This window comes from Nanorana parkeri, unplaced genomic scaffold, assembly GCF_000935625.1.
Source record: "Nanorana parkeri isolate BGI_ZX_2015 unplaced genomic scaffold, ASM93562v1 scaffold557, whole genome shotgun sequence".
Lineage (NCBI taxonomy): Eukaryota > Metazoa > Chordata > Amphibia > Anura > Dicroglossidae > Nanorana > Nanorana parkeri.
In genome coordinates this window covers 423,940-445,286 of record NW_017306825.1, presented here as the reverse complement: position 1 = coordinate 445,286, position 21,347 = coordinate 423,940, and the positions used below count along the sequence as shown (strand labels likewise).

The window sequence follows — 21,347 nt, the reverse complement described above, 5'->3', positions numbered from 1 at the left end:
CTCTCTGCCGTGACAGGGGAGGGGCTGGATTCCCCCCTCCCCGATCCAATCCGCCAGCGCTGACTGGCGGAACGGACGGGGGAGGGGGCGGGTCCAGCTGTCAGTCACGCAGCTGGGCGGATCCCGGCATAATTGTCGGGATTCGCTTCAGCTGCGGCGTCTCAATATACCGCGAGCAGCAGCTCGCGTTATACTGCGGCGTCTCAGTATACCGCGAGCTACAGCTCACGGTATACTGAGCCTAGGGTGACGGGAGGATGCAAGTTTGTGTCCTCCCGTTACCCTAAGGAGAACTATGGGGAAAAGCCTTAACCCCATAGTTCTCCTTTAATGTATTTTTAAACAGGCATTTTCATTCTTCTTAAATCAGATGATTTAATTAAAATAATACATGGTGAACCTGCCATGCAGGCACTTCTTTTTATAGGGTGACAACGCTCTGTCCCTGTCTCCTTGTTGTGCTACTGCATTGTCACACGCTCCCACAATGGAAACTTCAAGTGATGCTCATTATACAAGCATGTTCCACTGTTGTCACCATTAAAAAACCTGCATTGGGAACTGTCATGCAGCCATCACTGGAGCTAGTGCATGTAGACAGCAAATGGTTCTAAAGAGGCTGTAGGAGATTAGCGGCACTGAAATGCAGCAAAGGATGTAAAAAAAAATATATTTTTTAAAAGTTAGTTATTTATACTACTTTAAATGTAATTACTAACAGTTTTCTTAATGATTTAATTAGTGTGATTGATTTTGCATTTGTTATATAACACCCATATACAATCACTTTTTAACCATTTGTACTTTGTAGATTTTTTTGAGTATTTTTATTTTTAGAAAATACATGCCATTTTTAGTCTATTTAAAGGACTAAATAGAAAACAACATAAAAATAACAATGCTTAATTATGTTCACTTTTTAGAAGTACCAAGAAACGATACTTGTCCAGAATTACCGGAAATTCCTAATGGCTGGAAAACGACATCTCAGTCTGAGCTAGTCCATGGCACAGTTGTGACTTACCAGTGCTATCCAGGATATGAGGTTGTGGGAGCAGAGCTTCTCATGTGTCAATGGGACCTCACATGGAGCGGAGACCTGCCCTCGTGTGAAAGGGGTAAGAGGTAACACTGATAAATAGATTACTGCCTGAACACGACATCAATATATATCATGCGCCAGCATATACTTCGGACTCATTTACATCTACAGTCTGTTGCGGTTCGTAACATATGTGCGTTGTGTTAAGGCAGCCCATTCATAATGAATAGGCTGCCACTGGACCTCAGCAGACCAGCCAATGGACATAAAACTTTTTACTATAGTACCAAAATGCATGGTATGTGCATTGGTGTGTGCTGTGGTGCTCAGTGTGTTGGTCTCTACTGTAAAGTGCGTTGGGGTGCTATTCACAATAAATGTCCCTGCAAAACACCACAGTAGGACAGGTGCATTGACATGCATTGTATCAACTGGAAGACTGGCCTCTGGAAGAAGCTGTGATCGCTGGCCTAAACACAGCTATATAATGCCCAGCAAGTGTCACTGACAGTCTGATGATTTGTGTCTGAATGGTGAAGTATTTCCACTTAGGGCTACCAGACCAATATATCTTATAACTACTGGCCATTGGAGCAGATGGCCCCTGCAGCCCAGCCCAGTCTTTCCCTAATACCCCAATCCTTAGTTGTACCGTAATGACACCAAACATGCTATGAGGAAAACCTCATTTTCATAGTTTAAAGCTGTGGTGTTATGGAACAGTAAAATTTTCAGACAGTCTCAGCAACAGTGCACACTGGCAGCACATATTTGACTGCGGCATAGATCTTATATTTCACAATTAGCCAGCTTATATACAGCAGCACCCGACTCTGATTAATCTCAGTTTGAAATAAAAGGCTTTTTTTAGGTAGCTTTAGCAGTGACACATGCTTTTTCATCAAATAGTAATAGACCAGCTTTGAGCGGCAGTAATTGACCAGAGGCCACAGAAAGTGATAATATGCCAAAGCAGTGTATGCCTAACTTTTATTTTATCTATGGGGATGGGGGATTTAATAAATGTGAGTGATGTAATTTGAGGTGATTTAGGTACATAATGTCCTTGTGCTTAGTTTCTTTTTTCTTGCAAACAATTCAGCAGTGTTGTGAACAAAAGGAATCTTCGAGAACAAAGCCTCCTTTTTGAACAACTAAAACTTAAAAAAAGGCTTTATCAGCATAAGATAAAAACAACAAAAAAACAAAAAAGAAACCCCACCTCTTTTAATGAAAAAAAATTGCAAAAAAATAAACGTTTTACCTCAAATAAAGGCCCTGTCAACATAAAATAAAAGCCAACATAAAATAACACTAACCCTTCAAACCAACCCCCCCCCCCCCCTTTTTTAAGGGAAGCCCTGCAGCAAAAAAAGGTTTGTTATGGATAGGGCAGCAGCTAAAAGTAACCGCTGTCTTCAAAACAGCCACAAAATGAAAGACAAAAAGACCCCAATAATGAGAACAAAAAGGAAAAGGTCCTAAAGAACTATCCATCAGAATTAAAGTACAGTTTCCTAATTGCACTTATTCACTGATACTCTGGTGCTCCGTGCCCCCCTTTTATGCCTTGACCAAAAGCCCCCATATTGGCCATTCTAAGCATAATGCCCATATTTCAAAGGCCATGCAGTGCATTATGGTTTAGAAAATGCTCCCAAGCGAATCAACCCAATGTCATGGTGGACATTTACCATTGCAAAATGCAACCAATCTTGTGCTAGCAAAATTCCTGTTTCTTAGTAAACCAGCCCTTCGGAACTTGGTATCTACACTCTGATTTTGCTGAAGCTTTTTGCTGATCTATTTAGGCATGCAGTGAAAGTGTGAAAGACTGATGGATTGATATCTCATTCAGTGTGATTCATTTCCTCCTGTCACAGCACCTGACTGAGGCAATTATACAGCTATGAAATGATACTGATTGAAAACATATTTTGATTTAAATCCAGTTTAACATAATTACTAATAGAGAGCCACCCACTACAGGAAAGCAGCAGCCCACGTTAGCTTTTACACCATTTCAGAAGCGACAATGGATGCCACCAGGACAAATGGATGGTCACATGTACATTCTTTGCTAAGAAATGACATATTTTGTATGAAAATTGTGAAATGACAGGAAGAGTTAAATCATCTTTAATGAACACATCTGTAGATGAAAAAGGCCTGAATGAAGTTGGGATGAAAGAGAAATCTACCGGCTAATTAGGCTGCCTGAGAGCTTTAATTGGTCTCATCTAAGTGAAAATATGCTTTCCACCCACCTAACCCTCTGCTATACTCCTTACTCCTCCCCACTCAACAGCCTCGGCTTACTGATTCATTCCTGTAGCAGAAAATTACATCAAAGTGCTGTTGGTCTCTGGTCTGGTGGAGCTAAAATTACAACAGTTTTTTCATTATCAAACCACTTATGGAGGTTAGACGAAGATCATAACACTATGTTAGCAGATTAAATAAACTATGCTGTGTTGCAGTTTTACAGTTTTACATTCTTTACCTCATGCATTGTAAGTTAAAAATGTAATTATACAAGTAATTATAAGGACAAAACTGTAGTAAATTATTGGATAGAAAAGAGAGATGCTACAGCAGAGTCGTGACATCATACTTCAGAGATGCTGGCTTTAAGACCCATTTACACATACTGGTTTTGTGATCTCATAGTTCAGATTTTAAAGCGGACCTGTTACTTAAACATGACTAAGAACTATCTAATAGCCTCCAGCCCCTAATCTAAAATGAGGGGCTCCAAGCTTGCTCCCGTGATGGACTACAATGTCATGTTTAGTTTACTAATTTGTATTGAAGTCTTATCACGGGATTGCACTTGGGATAGTGGCTACTTTACAACATACATAGGGACCATGGGAAAAAAGTAGCCACCCTGCAGAAGGAAGAACAGTGTCAGCACATATTCAGAGATGATTTGAGGATCTACAGCCGAGTCATAAACAAAAAGGGCCACATTTTTGTTAATAGGTAAGGTACTTGAATGCATTTTCCAGATTTAACTCCTGAGTTTATTGTCACTTTAAAAGATACTTACCTTATAGCCCGGCATCCGGCCTGCTTACCTAGGAACAGATGATGCCACTCTCCACAACCTCCTTGGAAAACGAAGGATTCCAAATTTGACTATAATATGCTCCTACACTGTGCAGACCGAAGTTACAGAAGAACACCACCGTTCTGGTGTGCTTTAGTGTGGTGTATGACACAGTTCTTAATGTGCATCTAAAACCATTTTGGGGTAGATTAGGAAGATTAGGAATGCATTAAAACCTCTATCAGTTTTTTATTGCAAAGAAATAGCCAATAGCCAACATGCCGAAAATCTCACAAAAATTATGGTGTTTCCATTATAAGGTGCAGAAAAGTAAAGTGCAAAAAAAGGATATCCACTGATGTTTCAGAGCCATGCAGGACTCATACTGATACAAAGATTTTATTGCTGTCTGTGTCACTGCTGGGGAGATTTCTACCTCTATATTTGTCCTGGTGACCATTATCACTGGGGCTGAAAGCAAAATTTAGATTTGCAACAGTAAGAGCAATAGAGGCAAAATGTTCCCAATGGGGACACTTGCTTAACGACAAGAGTCTTAAAGATGATTTCCCTTTTTTGGAGAAATCTCCTCTTACTTCCTGTTGTGCCTCAAATAATAAACATTATTATTAACTTTTTTCTGTGCAACAAGAAGGCCAAAGTGGGGTGCATGGAGAATACCTAAGCTTTCAGCAGAGAAATGTGGGCATTATACAGATTACATAACTATTTTAATGATACGTCTAGAAGTGAAGTAGAAACTCTTTAATGGGACACAGACAGCAAAAAAACTTGATATGGGTTTGAACCATTTCTTGCTTCTTGTTCCTGTAATGTAAAGGAAGTCAACGCCAAAGACTGGCTGTCATCTTCTGATTATGTCCAGTGCCAACAGACCTCATGTACCATTAAAACAGTTAAGTACTTTGTATAATTTCCACATTCCCCTGCTAAAAACCCAGGTATCCTCCTTGCACTTTACATGGACCCCACATAAAATAATGTTTAATTTGCACATGGCTTCAATGTAATTGAAGTGACACTAAATTCAGGAGTTAAATCTTAAAAATGCATTTAAGTATCTTAACTATTAACAAAAATGTATCTTATTTGTGCATCACTCAGCTGTAGATCCTCAAATCATCTCTGAATTGATACTGTCCTTCCTTCTGGAGGGTGGCTACTTTTGTTCCCCATAGTCCCTAGGTGTGTTGTAAAGTAGCCCCATACAAGCAAGTGCAATAAACAGCAACATAGTGCAGCGTACAGCACACACAGTCACACAGAAACAAATCAACAGTATCTACAGAAATATCTGATATGAAATAATTCTTGATGACTGTCAAGTAGAAATCTGGCAAGGACAGGGGCATTGGGGGCTCTGATGGATACTTGTTTATAAATTATAATGATCCACACAGAGCCGGCGCTTCCATACAGGCAGCACAATCGGCCGATGGAGGGCGCTGGTGGGGAGGGCGGAAAAACACCTCCTCACCCAGCTCCCTCTGCTGTCGGCTCTCTCCGGAACCGCACTATTTACATATAAATGGGTCGCGGCTTATTGATATGCAAATTACCGCGGCCCATACATATGCTAATATCTTGGCCTGCCCGATATATTAGCATATGAATGGGCTGCTGTCATTTGCATATCAACAAGCCGCAACCCATTCATATGTAATATCCCATCTCATTCATATGCAAATCGCCCTCCCCCGCTGCTAAGGAAGAAGAAACTGCCTGAAGACTGCAAGAACAAGGTAAATTTAAGGTGTATACCTTTCTTACATTGGCGGATTTTGTAAATACTTTGGTTACATTGGTGGTCATTGTGAACATTTTCATTACATTGGCGGTCATTGTGAACACTTTCGTTACATTGGCGGTCATTGTGAACACTTTTGTTACATTGGCGGTCATTATGAAAACTTTCATTACATTGGCGGTCATTATGAAAACTTTCATTACATTGGCGGTCATTGTGAATACTTTTGTTACATTGGCTGTCAGTGTGATTACTTTTGTTACATTGGCGGTCAGTGTGATTACTTTTGTTACATTGACAGTCAGTGCGAATACTTTCGTTACATCGGCGGTCAGTATATATACCTCCATTACATCGGCGGTCAGTGTGAATACTTTTGTTACATTGGCGGTCAGCGTATATACTTCCATTAGTTATGCTATCTTTAGTGAATATCTATGGGGGGTTGTCCTTGTATTGGGGTGCTCCATGGTAATAGACGTGGGGTGTCAATGCCTGTGGCTTTACATATTGGGCTTCAGAAGATGATGGTCATTCTTTTCCCAAATGCTGGATATGTTTAGTGTGAGCTGTAACATGGACATCTTCATATGCTTTCTGGAGTGGTACACTTTGGGGGGGTGTTTTTGTATTGGGGTGCTCCGCTGTAAACTATTTGGGGAGTCATTGCTAGTGGCTTCGCATATACAGCACTAGTAGCTGATGGTCTTCCTTTTTTCTAAATGCTCCTGAGATAATTTGTTTGACCTGTAACATGGATATCACAGATCTATTAGTTTTGGAGTGCTGCTTTACGGGATGTCTTTCCACGGTCACCTGTTAGTGGTGTTATAACAAAGTGGAAGCAACTGGGAACAACAGCAACTCAGCCACAGAGTGGTAGGCCATGTAAAATGACAGAGCGGTGTCAGCGCATGCTGAAGCGCACAGTGCGCAGAAGTCGCCAACTGTCTGCAGAGTCATTAGCTACGGACCTCCAAACTTCATGTGGCCTTCATATTGGCACAACAACAGTGCATAGAGAGCTTAATGGAATGGGTTTCCATGGCCGAGCAGCTGCATCCAAGCCTTACATCACCAAGTGCAATGCAAAGCGTTGAATTCAGTGGTGTAAAGCCCGCCGCCACTGGACTCTAGAGAAGTGTAGACGTGTTCTCTGGAGTGACGAATCACGCTTCTCTGTCAGGCAATCCGATGGACGTGTCTTGGTCTCCAGGAGAACGGTACTTGCCTGACTGCATTGTGCCAAGTGTAAAGTTTGGTGGAGGGGGAATTATGGTGTGGGGTTGCTTTTTAGGGGTTGGGCTTGGCCCCTTAGTTCCAGTGAAGGGAACTCTTAAGGCATCAGCATACCAAGACATTTTGGACAATTTTATGCTCCCAACTTTGGGAGAACAGTTTGGGGATGGCCCCTTCCTGTTCCAAAATGACTATGCACCAGTGCACAAAGCAAGGTACATAAATACATGGATGAGTGAGTTTGGGGTGGAGGAACTTGACTGGCCTGCACCGAGTCCTGACCTCAACCCGATAGAATACCTTTGGGATGAATTAGCGGAGACTGCGAGCCAGGCCTTCTCATCTAACATCAGTACCTGACCTCACAAATGCGCTTCTGGAAGAATGGTCAAGCATTCCCATAGACACATTCCTAAACCTTGGGGACAGCCTTCCCAGAAGAGATTAAGCTGTTATGGCGGCATAGAGTGGGCTAACTCAATATTGACCCCTACGGACTAAGACTGGGATGCCATTAAAGTTCATGTGCTTGTAAAGGCAGGCGTCCCAATACTTTTGGCAATATAGTGTATATATAAATGTCCCTATTTATACTACAACTTGTTTTCCTCTCAAATGACTGTGCTAGAAACAGTCTATTCTAATTTCTAATAGTCTCAATAACACACAATCATTTTCAATAATTGTATCAAGGTTAAAACACAATTTGGAAAACATATGTGCATATTTTACAACCAGCTAATCCATAAAATAATGTAGAAATTCATACAATTATCTTCCTCAAAAATCTCTGTTCTGTTATCTAGTCTGCATTCGCCTGTGGGCACAAAAAAATATATATATATTTCCATTCCTTTTTAACCGGCTTTTGTGAAATTCATTATCTTATTAGATAATTATTGTCGGTTTCAACTCTTTGGCTAATGACAACATCATAATTAGTTTGTAAAAAGAACAAAGGAGAGAAGATAGTGGAAGAGATTGATAATTAGCGCCTCCACACAAATGACATCACTGAAAACCTTTCAAAGCATTTGGTAACCATGGGGATGAGGTGGGGGTGTCCTTGGTGAAAAATTTAGCGTAACAAAAAATATTTTAGATTGCTTTTAAAACAAAAGTATTTTGTTATGCCATGTTGCTGCTTTGTTCAAATGTCTTAGTTCATGTTGTGCTGCTATATAAACTATAAAGCTTCAGCAGTGTTTTATCACTTTAAAGCTAAACTCCACGCAGATGACAATCTTTTATTCCAGTTATGTATTCCTTGAAAAAACAGACATGTTTTTAATTTAACTTGTGTTAGTATCGGGACCTGCGTGCCCCTTTTTTTCTTAAATGGCATCACACCACATCTCATGGTAATTGGGTGATAAAATGTGCATGCGATGGCTAGGTACACTGGGGTGTCATTAATAAATATTGGCACCGCAACGCACCTAGCATTGCAACATGCGATGTGAGATCGCACGTGCTCCCGCATTACAAATAGATGTGAATGGAGCCTTAGTGCCATCTCACTATTCTATAAGCAGATGCACCCTTTAAAATTGTCCCCACAAAATAGCATATTACACTAAAATAATAAGCAATTAGTTTGTATTTGTGTCAAATGACATAAACTCGCCACCAATGCCAAGGATCCACATGTCTGGTAAGTCTTTTGGATCATAATGACAGCAAAATTGAAGGAGCAGGATGGGGGAAAAAATTTCTAACAAAATTCAAACAGAGAGTGTAGTTTTTGTGCAGGAAACCTCATATATTCCAAAATCGAATATTAGATTCAAGCACAATTTCATACGATATTCATCAGGACTCTGATGGCATGATCAAAAGTTCAGGGGATATTTTGCATGTATGAAAATCTGCCAGTTTATGGCCAGCTTTCTTTCAGATACTAAGAAGTGTACCTTTAAAAGAGAAGTATTGGGAGAGTTAAATGTATGCTTCACAATACGCAGAGGCGGCAGGTGTCACATGCCGGTTCTATAGATTGCAAGCTGAGTGAACACGAATTACTGATCACTCAGCTCATGCTCTTCTCCCTGCAGAGAGCGGTGACAGTCAGTCACCACTCCATGCAGAGATTGCCCCCACCCTCAGCACTTATTGGAGGGACAAACAGGGGAGTGGGCGGGCACAGCTGGCTCTGCCTGTAGAGAGGCAGAGCCAGCTGTCAATCAAGTGGCAGGGTGGATCCCAACAATATTGTTGGGATTCTTTCCCGGCTGCAGTGCGGCTCTGCGCTGTCAGCAACTGGCGGACAGTAGCCCACTAAATGCTGACTTTGGGTCACAGCAGTACATTACTTATTTGACCCAAAAAAAGGACTAAATCCAAAAAGAAGGTTTGGCTTTATTTCTTATTTAACTGTATTTTAAGCCCAGTCTCTAGTCTAGCCCTTATTGTGCTGTCTCCCTCTCTCCTGCCTATAGTGTTGCCATTACCGTAATAGCTATGATCTACTACTAGGTATTGTCACCTTGTCATTATGCAGCAGGGAAATCAGCACCATATTGTGTGAATCCTCTTGTGCGTGCTGAGCCACAGACCCCTGATCATGCTTATATTTACAAAAATCTAGAGATGCTGATTGATCCAAATCAGTGTATCTGTTGAAGTTAAATGAGGGCTTAATTACCTTCAGTGTAGATCCTCTTCCCTTCAATTCACCTGCCTATAACTTTCATCACTATGAAGTTCTTCTGTGTTTTGCTTTTCATCTCTCTTCAGTGTCTCAGTATTATCAGTCTCTTGTCATTAGACCATATTTACATGGTTGCTGGAATGCCTAGTTTTCACTCAATTACTATTCATTGCATCTACCTCCAGAAATATAACATTAATGCGTGTATATGCCAATGTGTGCTCCTTTTCAAACAATTTCTATTCATTGACATGTCTTAACCACATTTGGCTAGATTTTAGCAAAGGTTTGGCTTTTTGTATGTTATATCTGGCAGTCCTGCATCTGAGTGCCACTGCAAATATAATACATGTAACTATTTGTTTTTCACAGTCTATTATTATTATTATTACACAGCATTTATATAGTGCCAACAGTTTGCGCAGCGCTTTACAATATAAAGAAGACATTACAACACAATTCAAGACAAGATGTTAAGGAGGGCCCTGCCCCTGAGGGCTTACAAGAGGGGGGATGCAGACACTGAGCGGTTGGTAAGGTGAATGAGTCTGACAGCTGCATTCATGATAGACTGAAGGGGGGATAGCCTGTGTAGTGGAAGGCTAATGAGGTGGGAGTTACAATAGTCAAGACAAGATATAACAAGCGAGTGGATGAGTAGTTTTGCGGTTTCTTTGGTGAGGAAGGGGCGTATTTTGGAGATGTAACGAAGGTGAAGGTGGCAGGATTTGGATAGCGATTGGATGTGGGGAAGAAAGTTGAGGTCCGAGTCAAGGATGACACCTAGGACCTTGGCATGAGGGGAGGTTTGGGTAGTTGTGTTATCAATCTCAACTGAAAGGTTGGGGGAAGGTGCACGGGGTGGAAGAAATATCATGAGCTCAGTTTTTGAAAGATTGAGTTTTAAGAAATGTTGTGACATCCAGACGGATATGTCAGTTAATAGATTAGTGAGTGACATCAGCATAGAGCTGGTATTGGAAGCCATGTGAGGTTATCAGTTGACCAAGGGAGGAGGTGTAGATGGAGAAGAGGAGGGGTCCAAGGACAGAGCCTTGGGGGACCCATACAGAAAGAGGAAGAGGAGAATTAGAATTGTAAGTGACACTAAAGGAGCGCATAGATAAGTAGGAGAAGAACCATGAGGGAGCAGAGTCTTGTAGGCTGAGCGAGTGGAGTTTTTTGAGGAGCAGCGGGTGGTCAACAGTGTCAAAAGCAGCAGAGAGGTCTAATAGCAAGAGTAAGGAATAGTGGCAGTTGTTTTTAGTGGTTATTAGGTCATTGGTGAGTTTTAGGAGGGCGGTTTCAGTGGAGTGTTTGGGGCGAAAGCCGGACTGAAAGGGGTCCAAAAGGTTGTTATTAGCGAGGTGGCAACTCAGGCGGTTGTAGATAAGGCGTTCTAGTAGTTTAGAGGTGAATGGGAGTAAGGAGATAGGTCTGAAATTATTGAGGTTGGTAGGGTCCAGTGAAGGTTTTTGGGGTATTGGGGTGACTAGTGCATGTTTGAGAGGGGTAGGAAAGATTCCAGTAGAGAGGGAAAGATTGAAAATGTGAGTAAGAGAGTGTAGGATAAAGCAGGAGGGTGACCGAAGTAGTTTTGAGGGAACAGGGTCTAGGTGGCAAGTGGTGAGGTGGGTGTCAGAGAGAAGCTTAGTAACCACCTCTGTGGTGACTGGGTCAAAAGAGGAAAGTAACACGTGTGATGGAGGATCAGGTACTATAATAAAAGGGGCAGTTGATTGGACAGTGGCGATCTGATCCCGAATTGTATCTATTTTGTTTTTGAAATGAATGGCAATGTCCTGGGCAGTGAGTGAGTTAGTGGGTGGTGGTGGTGGAGGACATAGTAGAGACTTAAGGTAGAAAAGAGTTGACGAGGTCTGGATGAGAGTGTGTTAATGAGAGTGACAAAATAAGTTTGTTTGGCAGCACGGAGGGAGGAGTTATATTTTATCAGGGCAGCTTTGTACAGGGTTAAGTCTTGTAGAAGCCTATTTTTCCGCCACAGTCGCTCCAGAGTGCGACTTTGTCTTTTTTGATGTCCGGTAACTTTAGTTTGCCACGGTTGTAGCGGACGTGGTCTGCGTGTAGTGAGGGGAGCCAAGGTGTCTAGGGAGGATGAGAGTGAGATGCTATTATATCTGGCAGTCCTGCATCTGAGTGCCACTGCAAATATAATACATGTAACTATTTGTTTTTCACAGTCTAGATATTTGTTTTGATATGAAGAACAGAGGAGAGCTAGGAATTTAACAATGGAAAGGGCAATAAGGAGGCAGCGTACCTTGGGGACTGGGATGACATCCAAAGACTTTCAAAGTTAGTGCAGAAATCTAGGAAAATATAAAGGACACACTCTAGTCTAGTTAGGCATTTGTTCAAAAATTAAACTGTATTTAAGGGGAATGCATAGCAGTTTTGAACGTATTGTAAATATTTGTATATGCTATAAAGTCAGATTTTTTACAGTTCTTTTTAGTCAAGTAATATAGCCCGTGAATTTTTTGTATTCTCAAATCCAGCCATCAGGTGAAGCTCTGGGTACCTTTTCAGGTTGCCCATGTTTAGGTTCTGCTCCCATTTTATGAAAAAAGGTCTGTTATTTACATAGCTCAGTAGCTCAATCTAAAATGTACACATATGAGTGAATAAGTGACACTAGGAACTCATCTTACACCCTTCCTTTTTGTGTGCTAGTCAGTCAGCATGCGGTTTCAGTCAGAGAAGCACAGTGTGAAAGTAAAAAGCCTCTTATGTGCTCCCTCCTTAGACAACCCACGCTCTATGAATCAAATGTCATGAGTGCACCCTGTATTAGATGTTTATTTGACAGGACAGGAGTGGCACCCGGTGTTGTCTTCTGCTGCTGTATCCCATCTGCTTCAAGGTTGAACGTGTTGTGTGTTCAGAGATGCTCTTCAGCAAACCTCAGTTATAACGAGGGGTTAGTTGGGTTTTTTGTTTTCTTTTTATCAGTTTGAACCAGTCTGGCCATTCTCCTTTGACATCTTACATAAACAAGGCATTTTCACCCAGAGAAATGCTACTCACTGGATATTTTCTCTTTTTCAGACCATTCTCTGTAAGCCCTAGAAATAATTGTGCATGAAAATCTCAGTAGATCAGCAGTTTCCTAAATACTCAGACCAACAACCATGCCACGTTCAAAGTCGTTTAAATTGCCTTTCTTCCCTAATCTGATGCTCATTTCGAACTTCAGCAGACGGTCTTGACCATGTGTACATGTCTAAATGCATTGAGTTGCTGCCATGTAATTGTTTGATTAGATATTAGTGTTAACGAGCAGTTAAACGGTAGGAAAAAGCTGTCAGCTTCAAGTCTAAAGCTGATAGCTTTTTCTCCATTCAGATTAGCAGAGCAGGGTACAGGTAGAGGTTACAGTGCAGGGTAATCCTCCCGCTGTGTAACCTGTCATGGATGAAGCGCTGCCTGTTAATTACAGCCAGCGCTGCATCCGGCTTTTGACAGGTAGTTAGTGAGAGACAGGGTGGCTCCTCCCTTCCTCCTTCACACTAGCTTGGGGATGGGTTGGGGGCGGAGCTTCATCCAGCGGGGCGGAACTTCGGCCAGCGGGGGCGGGGGATGCCTCACCCGGAATATGAGGTACCGCACGTCTCCCCTTTTGCAGCACTTACTGCCATTACTTTTGCACGATATTCTAATTATTCGAGTTTCACCTGTGTATATATATATATACACACATACACACACCGTTTGAAACATGTAACCTTAAAAATAGTTAAAGTTGAACTCAATTGTAAAGTATGATGCATGCTTACATTGGTCAAGCTTGGCCCATTGTAAGTATACATATAATATTCCCGATTGGCTGCTGGGGATCCTGTAAAGTACTGTAGCAGCTGCTACCATGCTAGCCACAATCTTTGGGTCCTGTATGGTGCCATGCTGAGAAGCTTCCCCTGCCTAGTATTTTCAATAAATACAAGGCATTCTCTGAGTGGATGAAGGGCAGTGACCTCAAGATCTGCCTCTCGCCTAATCAGAGAACACCTTAGCACAGAGCCATACAGGACCTGGAAGATGGCAGTAAGCACTGGAGTAGCTCCGGCTGCTACGTCCTACATCCAGATCGATATAGAGGAGTATCGACATCTGTCCTGAAGAAGGGGGCGTGCCCCAGAAACGCAGCGACACTCCTCTATATCGATCTGTACATAGGACGTATCACACAGACTGCTGCTGCCTGCATCTTCGGCCCGGTCTTTGCACTGTTCTAAATGCCTGTTGATAATCCACCCTTGTGAGTGCTTGTCAATTTCTATTTTACCTTATTATTTGAATAAAACTGATCTGCACTGGGAAAAGGCGCCCCTTTCTTGTCTATTTCTTTTATGGCATATGCATGCTTACATTGGGCCTAGCTGGACCCAAGCTGATAAGCATGTCTGATACTTTATAACCGCAGTTCATCTTAAAATAAAGAAAACCAAAATGATTATAATTTCCCTTTAAAATGCCTTAGTATTGTTACCATAATTCTGCCATTAGACTGATTTCTCACAATCCACGACACAAGAGAAATCTGCAAATGTTTGTGTTGTGTCTATTAGACTTAGCTGCATGTTCACACGCTGGAAGCTGGAAGAGCAAAGTGCTTAGGTGGGTTTGCAGAAGGGAGAACAGGAAAGGACCATGCCAATATCCATCGTCCAGTGAGCAGACTACAGCCGGGAAGGTCACACAGGAAACTGCAGTGCTGTAGACTTTGAATAGTGGTGTTACCCTCCTAGCTATATAAGAAGGAAATATGCTTGGGAATCACTGGGCGGGCAGAATATGCAATATTTTTAAATGTGTAGTTCAACTGTATACAAAGCTGTTTTTGGTTGTAACTTTGCCGAAAAACCTTTTTAAACTATAAAAAAAACCTCAGGCAGTTGCAAATGTATAACCAAAAATATGTTTTAAACTTTTTTACTGTGTAATAATGTTTATTGAAAAAGAAGACACAAAATACAAAAACGCATAGATACCGTACTTAGAAATGGAAAATTATCAAAAAAGAATATATCCAGGTATAAAAAAAAAAGAAAAATAATATATTATGGAAACAGACCATCGCACATAAATATAACAATGATCCAGGAGATTAGATGGTAGTTTGTGGTTGCTGGATCAACAAATATTAAATAAAAGCACAAAACGGGGAATGCCGAGAACAGAAGTAAAGTGAAGGAAAAAGGAGAAAAAGGGCAAGAACGTTTTAACTGATAAAACTTCTCTCTACATCTGTCAATCACTGTTACCACATTCTGTTAGACTTGCAGAAATATTATAAGGAATGCAATGTAACAGAATTATGGGGGGAGATTGTGGACGTTATAGTGGACTTTACAGTTAAGAGAGCAAAGTGAGCCACACAATCCAGCAATAAGTTGTACTATAATGACATTATATGCAACCTGTTCAATCTGAGGTTATCTCCTTTACAGCTGACGTTAGAAACATTCAGTATAATGTTGTATAAGAAAAAGTCAAAAACCATCTTTAATCTCATATTATACTGACACTCAATATCAGATAAAGCCAAAGGTTAAAAAAGTGCTTTCTGCCTGAAACAGCTATTATTAAAATATGCTAATTCATTCAGCCAAATGTCACTGTAAGCAGTTAAAATGTGTGATTACTGTAGGAGATTTTAATATTATAAAACCTATATTTAAACATATCCTGAAAAGCAATCCAGCAAGTCTGGTATCTGCTGTGTGACAAAGTATAGTTTAGCCATTGGCCCAAAACTCTTGCCTACAGTTTAACAATAATCAAATGAACATTCAACATTATAAAGAAAGTCACTGATCAATATATCAGCAGTTACATGCTGATGAGAGGTCATGTCAGCACTGACATGGTGATTACATGGCATAGCTTGATAAAGCTGTGTCATGTCCACTACTGATGACATGGAGCCAACTCATCCTTAGGCTCTTTTGCTCTATCAGCTCTGTTTTGATTGAAGAGCAAACTTCACAGCAGCCTATATTCACTCTATAACCAGGCCCTACAGTGATGTGGAATCAAAGCAGTAACACTAATAGATAAACATACTTCAGGTAGTTGTGTTTCATTTGCCAGGGCTGGTTTTACTATCAATCCAGCATTGCATTGAACTAGAAGAAAATCTCTGCTCCATAGGGGCCTATACATGCTAGAGAACCATTGCAAAAGCTCATTCTTCTTTATCTCAAGCCAATGGTATTGTATGGGAATAGCAACAATACAAATGGTTTTGAGATGAATTCAGAGACTTGAAAAGAACACATAAAATAATAGAAGACAGACACTAAGGCTGGTATGCATTTGAAGCAAATCATATTTTCTTTCGATATTTGTACAAGGTTCCTTTAGTGGAAGAAAATAACCTTCAGATGAAAAAAAGGCATTCACAAGCAATTCTGAAATAAATATTTTTTTAAAGATAAAAAAAATCTGCGGCAAAAACCATGTGCAGGAATACGTTTGAACACAGGAAATAAAAGCTGTGGATTTATCTCAAATTATTCCTGATATTTGTGCATTTAGATAAAGGTTTCTGGCTGCAGAACTCTACAGCTATACAAAACAAATTGTCTAGGGACATTGCAGTTACTTACCATGTGAAAAACATTAGAATGTAACAATAATGCTGGCTGGCCACTGAGGGATTCTTGCAAACTAATCAACAGTGTCTTTTGTGATGATGTGGTAGAATATACATCAGTGACTGGGCAATAATAAGCAAAATGTTGCTTATTATTGCCCAGTTGTCCAACTGTCAATTGTTCAACAGGCTGGCAAATTTGTGGACAGAGCAAGTATATTGCAAATATTCTTCTGCACATAGTTGAAATGTTTTAGTATGCAGAGTTACAGATTTAATCTGCAGCACCACCCGCTGCTGAAATCTAACAATGCAGTCCATCCCTTTTGTCATACGGGCATTACGGATAAGTGAAATTGTACATTTTCACTTTGCCAAAATTGCAGTAAAAAATTGTAACTTTTTAGTGAAATTTGTCAATTTTGGCAGAATTCACCTACAAGTACAGTTTAAAAGTATTGCAGAGGCAGTGAAAGGGCTTTGTTTATTACTATGGGAAAACAAAGGTAATACAGTAATGCTGGTGAGCCACAGAGACATTCTTGCAAGCAGAGTAGTAAGTCGTAGTATAGGCATTTACAATTGGACAGTGATGACCAAATTGTTGGACACAGAATATTATAATATATTATAATAAAATATAATATAATTATAGGCCAAAGGTCCTACTGCACTCAGTTTGAGTGATTTGTTGGAATCAACATACACAGATTTCATTCGCAGCACCACCTGCCTTGTCTTATATTGTTGCTAGGGATGAGTGAAATAAATTTTTAGTTTGACAAATTTCAGTGAAAAATCGGGACATTTTAGTGTAATTCAACAAATCGACTAAATGCCTTGGAGTCAATAGGGTAGGTGGAATTAAGGTAGTTTTAGTGGCTTTTAAAAGAGCAGTGGGCTTTAAATGGTTCCGTTGGTAGCTCCTTTCAGTTATCCTGGACTTGTGCAAAAAAATAGCTGGGAACATGATGTTAGATATTAAGGAACACAGGAACCCTAAACATTAACCTTTTGTACAAATGAACAGATAAATGTAAAAAATGTGCTATCTTTGTAAATATTTCATTCAACTTGTATTATTTTTTAATTGGGTCATTTATTCTTTGTGAAAGTACGGTATTTCTTTCTAGTTGAACATTGAGTGCAGCTAAAATGAAATGCAGGGCCAGCTGTCAGTGACATAGCTCTGTTTTGACAAAGCTATTGGCTCCTATATCAGCGCTAACATGATGATCATTCACTTTGTTTATCAACAGGTCATGTCAGTTTCAATCTCTGTAGTCTTTTTACCTTTCATTTTATAAACTCAACTTTGAAGAGAGAAGGGAAGTGGTGGGCTGCTGAGCTGTCAGCAAGGGAGGGGGTGCTGTTAGTCGGCCGTTCTGACTGTTCCCCCCACACACACCTGTGCATCCACGATCCAATTAGAAACTATAAGTATGGCTAAATGCAGATAAATGGAGCTAAGCCTGCAAAAAGGCAGGTACATCTAAAAAAAGGAAAATAAAAGTTTGTCTATACTTCCCTATTTTCTCGGTGTTTAAATAAGCGCAGGAGTGCTAATGCGAATGTAGCCTCAGACATTTAACATGCCAGCTTGCACTGAAAATGCTTGATTTTCACTCTGAAAGGAAAACAAATACTTCCTCTTAAATGTATAAATTACGATTCAAAATGATAATAAAGGGGATATGGATTTATTCACAAATGTCCAGGGGAGGCCAAACAAGCAGACTAACAGGTCTGGGGTAGGGATTAATGAAACCGTTGGTAGATAACCGTCTTTGATGATTTTCAGTCACCTAGGCCACGGGACAGATCATGAAATATCTCAAAATGATTCACCACTCATGCCAGAGGCTTGTTCAATTCCTGGCATTTAAACTCTGCAGGGCCATTCAATCACCATAATGTCACATGAAAGCCCTGTTAACTGGAGATAGATATCTGCTAGTGTGAATTGTTGTGGGACCATTAGTCCAATGAAAGAAGCCACTGGAATGAGTTGTGACACATTTCCTGAAAAATCAGCTAATCACGATTGTTTAATTTTGGAAAGATTGGGGAAGAATTAACATTTTTGTCATTTTTTTTCTGGCTGGGACACCTTTGTGGAGATCTTTCCTTACATCCTGTCCCTGTAATGTCTGCACAGAAAATAGGGGTGATATAGATTGTCAGAATTTAAAACCCTTCCTCACTCTTCTAAAAATGTGTTTTTCTTTTATCTGTGTACCCATTGTAGAAATTCCAGTCACTTCCTGTCTTCACAACACTTCCAGTCTCAACAGGGAGTAAGAGGAAAAGGAGCATTGTGCTCCACAGGAGTATTACATTCAGAACAATAGTAACAAGTTTTCCTAAATCTCGGTTTTTGAGGGAGAGGGTTAGGTGCTCAACATTTCTCATCATTTATCCTGGCCAACCATTGAGAGATTCTAAGGGGTTGTGTATGTTTCCATAATATGAGTATACATGTATGAGCAATATTATTTGCATATTATCATAATGTATGAGAAATATTATTTGAAACGCTGTTTGGAGATATCATTAAGGTGTAGGAGGTATCTGGCAGGTTCTTATTCTAGGTCATTGTCTGTGAGTTTTTCAATAAATTTGTAGAATTTGTTTTTTCCAAGGGTGGTATAATTGTACAGCTCCAAAAGGTATGCAACATGGTTCCCTCTGCATTGAACAGTTTAAGTAATTTAGTCGGGACATGGTACCACTTGGCAAGAATTTTATACCCTGTTTCCTGAATGTTTTTGACTATGGAGGCCTGGTGGGCAAAATGGAAAATGTTTGGTCTTTGGAGAAAGTCAGATCCAAGTCCTTTTCGCATTGTATTATGTAATATGGGATATGGCCTTTTGTGGGTTGTATGAGTGGAGCATAGCTTAGTGAGGGTCTAACAGTGCATTTTGTGTGGCTCTCTAAAAGTCAAGTGGAGGGGCAACCATGTGTTGGATTTCAGAAATAGATTTGATCTCGTCACCTGTTGTGAAATGGAGTAGTCTGGATTTTCAGTAAACAAGAAAGCCAAGAAGGAACAATCTTGAAAGCATGGGGCAAATAGCAAGATAAGCTTTTGGGAGATGGAATTTTAAGTAGTCAGGGGTGGGGTGGATGAAATGATAGGAGATATATAATATGGTTACAAGGTGTCCATGGCCAGTGGGTCAAGGGGAACCTATTTTTGATAGGCACATTTCTGCACCAATCTATGATGCTTGCCTATGGTTTGCTTCAAAGTAAAGGCAAGAGTCCAGGAAAATGATGCCACCGTTCAATTCAGGAAGAGTCACTTGGGCTTTATCACTGCGGTGGGATTGGAAATTTAAGCATTCTCTGCAAAGCGATATTAAGAAATGTTTGGGTGTGAATGGGTATAGTGTTTATCAGGCATAGGAATTGAGGGAGTACATTTATCTTTATGATATCCTTCTTCTGAACCAGGAGAAGCAGTTTTAACACCAACTTTGGAGGTCTGTATAAATAGTAGAGAGGAAAGGGGAAAGTTAGTCCATACATCTGGGTGACAGAGAAGCTGATTTAAATGTGTATAAAAATGAAATCCATACTTGCCCATTTAAGTGGGAAGGTTTTCTGAATTCCTATGTGGTGTTTAGGATCTGAGATATTCATACCTTGTGATTCTTGGATGTTAAATTTTAAATGGGATTTTAAGTTCCTGTATTAAATTTGGTAAAAAAGTTTTAGGGTTTGTTATAAAGAAGAGTAAGTATAATAACTATCGGAGTGGGTAGTGCGCCATACTTTGACTAATCTGTCTGAAGCCAGTCTATGTTTAAACCTTTTAAGGATGTTGTAAGACAGGTAAGTAACTCCTCTGGAAATGTCTAGTAGTGGGTCCAGGGTAACATTCACCTCCCGTTATCTGAATGCCTTCAACAAATGTATCAAGTTCATCTAAATTGGGTTCAAGGAATTGGAGTTGATATGTATTGGGGGAGTATTTAACTAGGGTAACTTTTTGTGCATTGATGGACAAAGAAGAAACAACCCTCCCCAATGGCGAGGACATCATTGAGATGCTGTTTACAGACCAGGCTATAAGGATTGACACCAATTTAGATATGAGAGAATATAACATTTTTAATTAGAGGGGCTTTCTCTGTGTGAAAGTGTGTTTCTTGGAGATAGGCTACTTGGGCTTTCAGTCTTTTCAAGTACCCAGGTGTCCAGGAACCCTACAATGGAATATTGAGGCCCTTAACATTTAGAGAAACAAATTCAATCTTGTCCATTAATAGAGGTGTGGGTGGTTACCAGGTGGTTCTGGAGACAGCTAAGTCCAGAATAGTGCAGTGGATAAAATTAATAGGTTGAACAATTTTTGGATAGCAGACCTAATCTAAGAGGAAGCCTACTGCAAAATGGTTGCTGTTGTCAGTGAGTGCCGTTATTAGCACAACGTCTTTTTCTGCTTGGTGAACTAGCATCAGGTTGATATTTCGGTCCTTGTGGGTCTCCACTGCAGGCAAACACAAAGTAGGCTATGTGGGTGGGAACACAGATGCATGACCTAGCACAGTGGCTGCAGCAACCAAATAAGGGTGTAAGCATCTATTTGTGTTGCCATTCTGGTACATTAACAGGATATTCTGGACGGTAAAAGTGTGAAGTACTCCACCATTTTGTGATTGTGAATATTGGTTAGTACTCCAAGATGCTTGGAACAACCTACCTGCCAGGTTCCTTCAAAAACTGTGTGCTAGTGTACTTAGAAGAATTGATGATGCTCTGAAGGCAAGGGGTGGTTACTCCAAATATTTATTTGATTTGGATTTCTCTTCTGTTCATTTACCTTCCAGTTTGTTAATTGATTAAACTATTAACACTTTCATTTCTGAAAACATTCTTACTTTACAGCATTTTTTCATACCTGCCTAAAACCTTTGCACAGTACTGTAAGTGCCAATCTTGAAGGGACTGCATGCTTTCTCCACC

General features: G+C 40.4%; 1 protein-coding gene across 1 annotated transcript in view; it reads left to right on the top strand.

Annotated features, from left to right (window-relative positions):
• The window catches only part of SEZ6 (seizure related 6 homolog), a 218,825-nt gene that overhangs the window by 174,211 nt on the left and 23,267 nt on the right, over window positions 1–21,347 (top strand). The window contains exon 11 of the mRNA XM_018562039.1: window positions 924–1,118. Coding sequence (XP_018417541.1) covers window positions 924–1,118 — 195 coding nt within the window. The remainder of the gene's footprint in view (window positions 1–923; window positions 1,119–21,347) is intronic.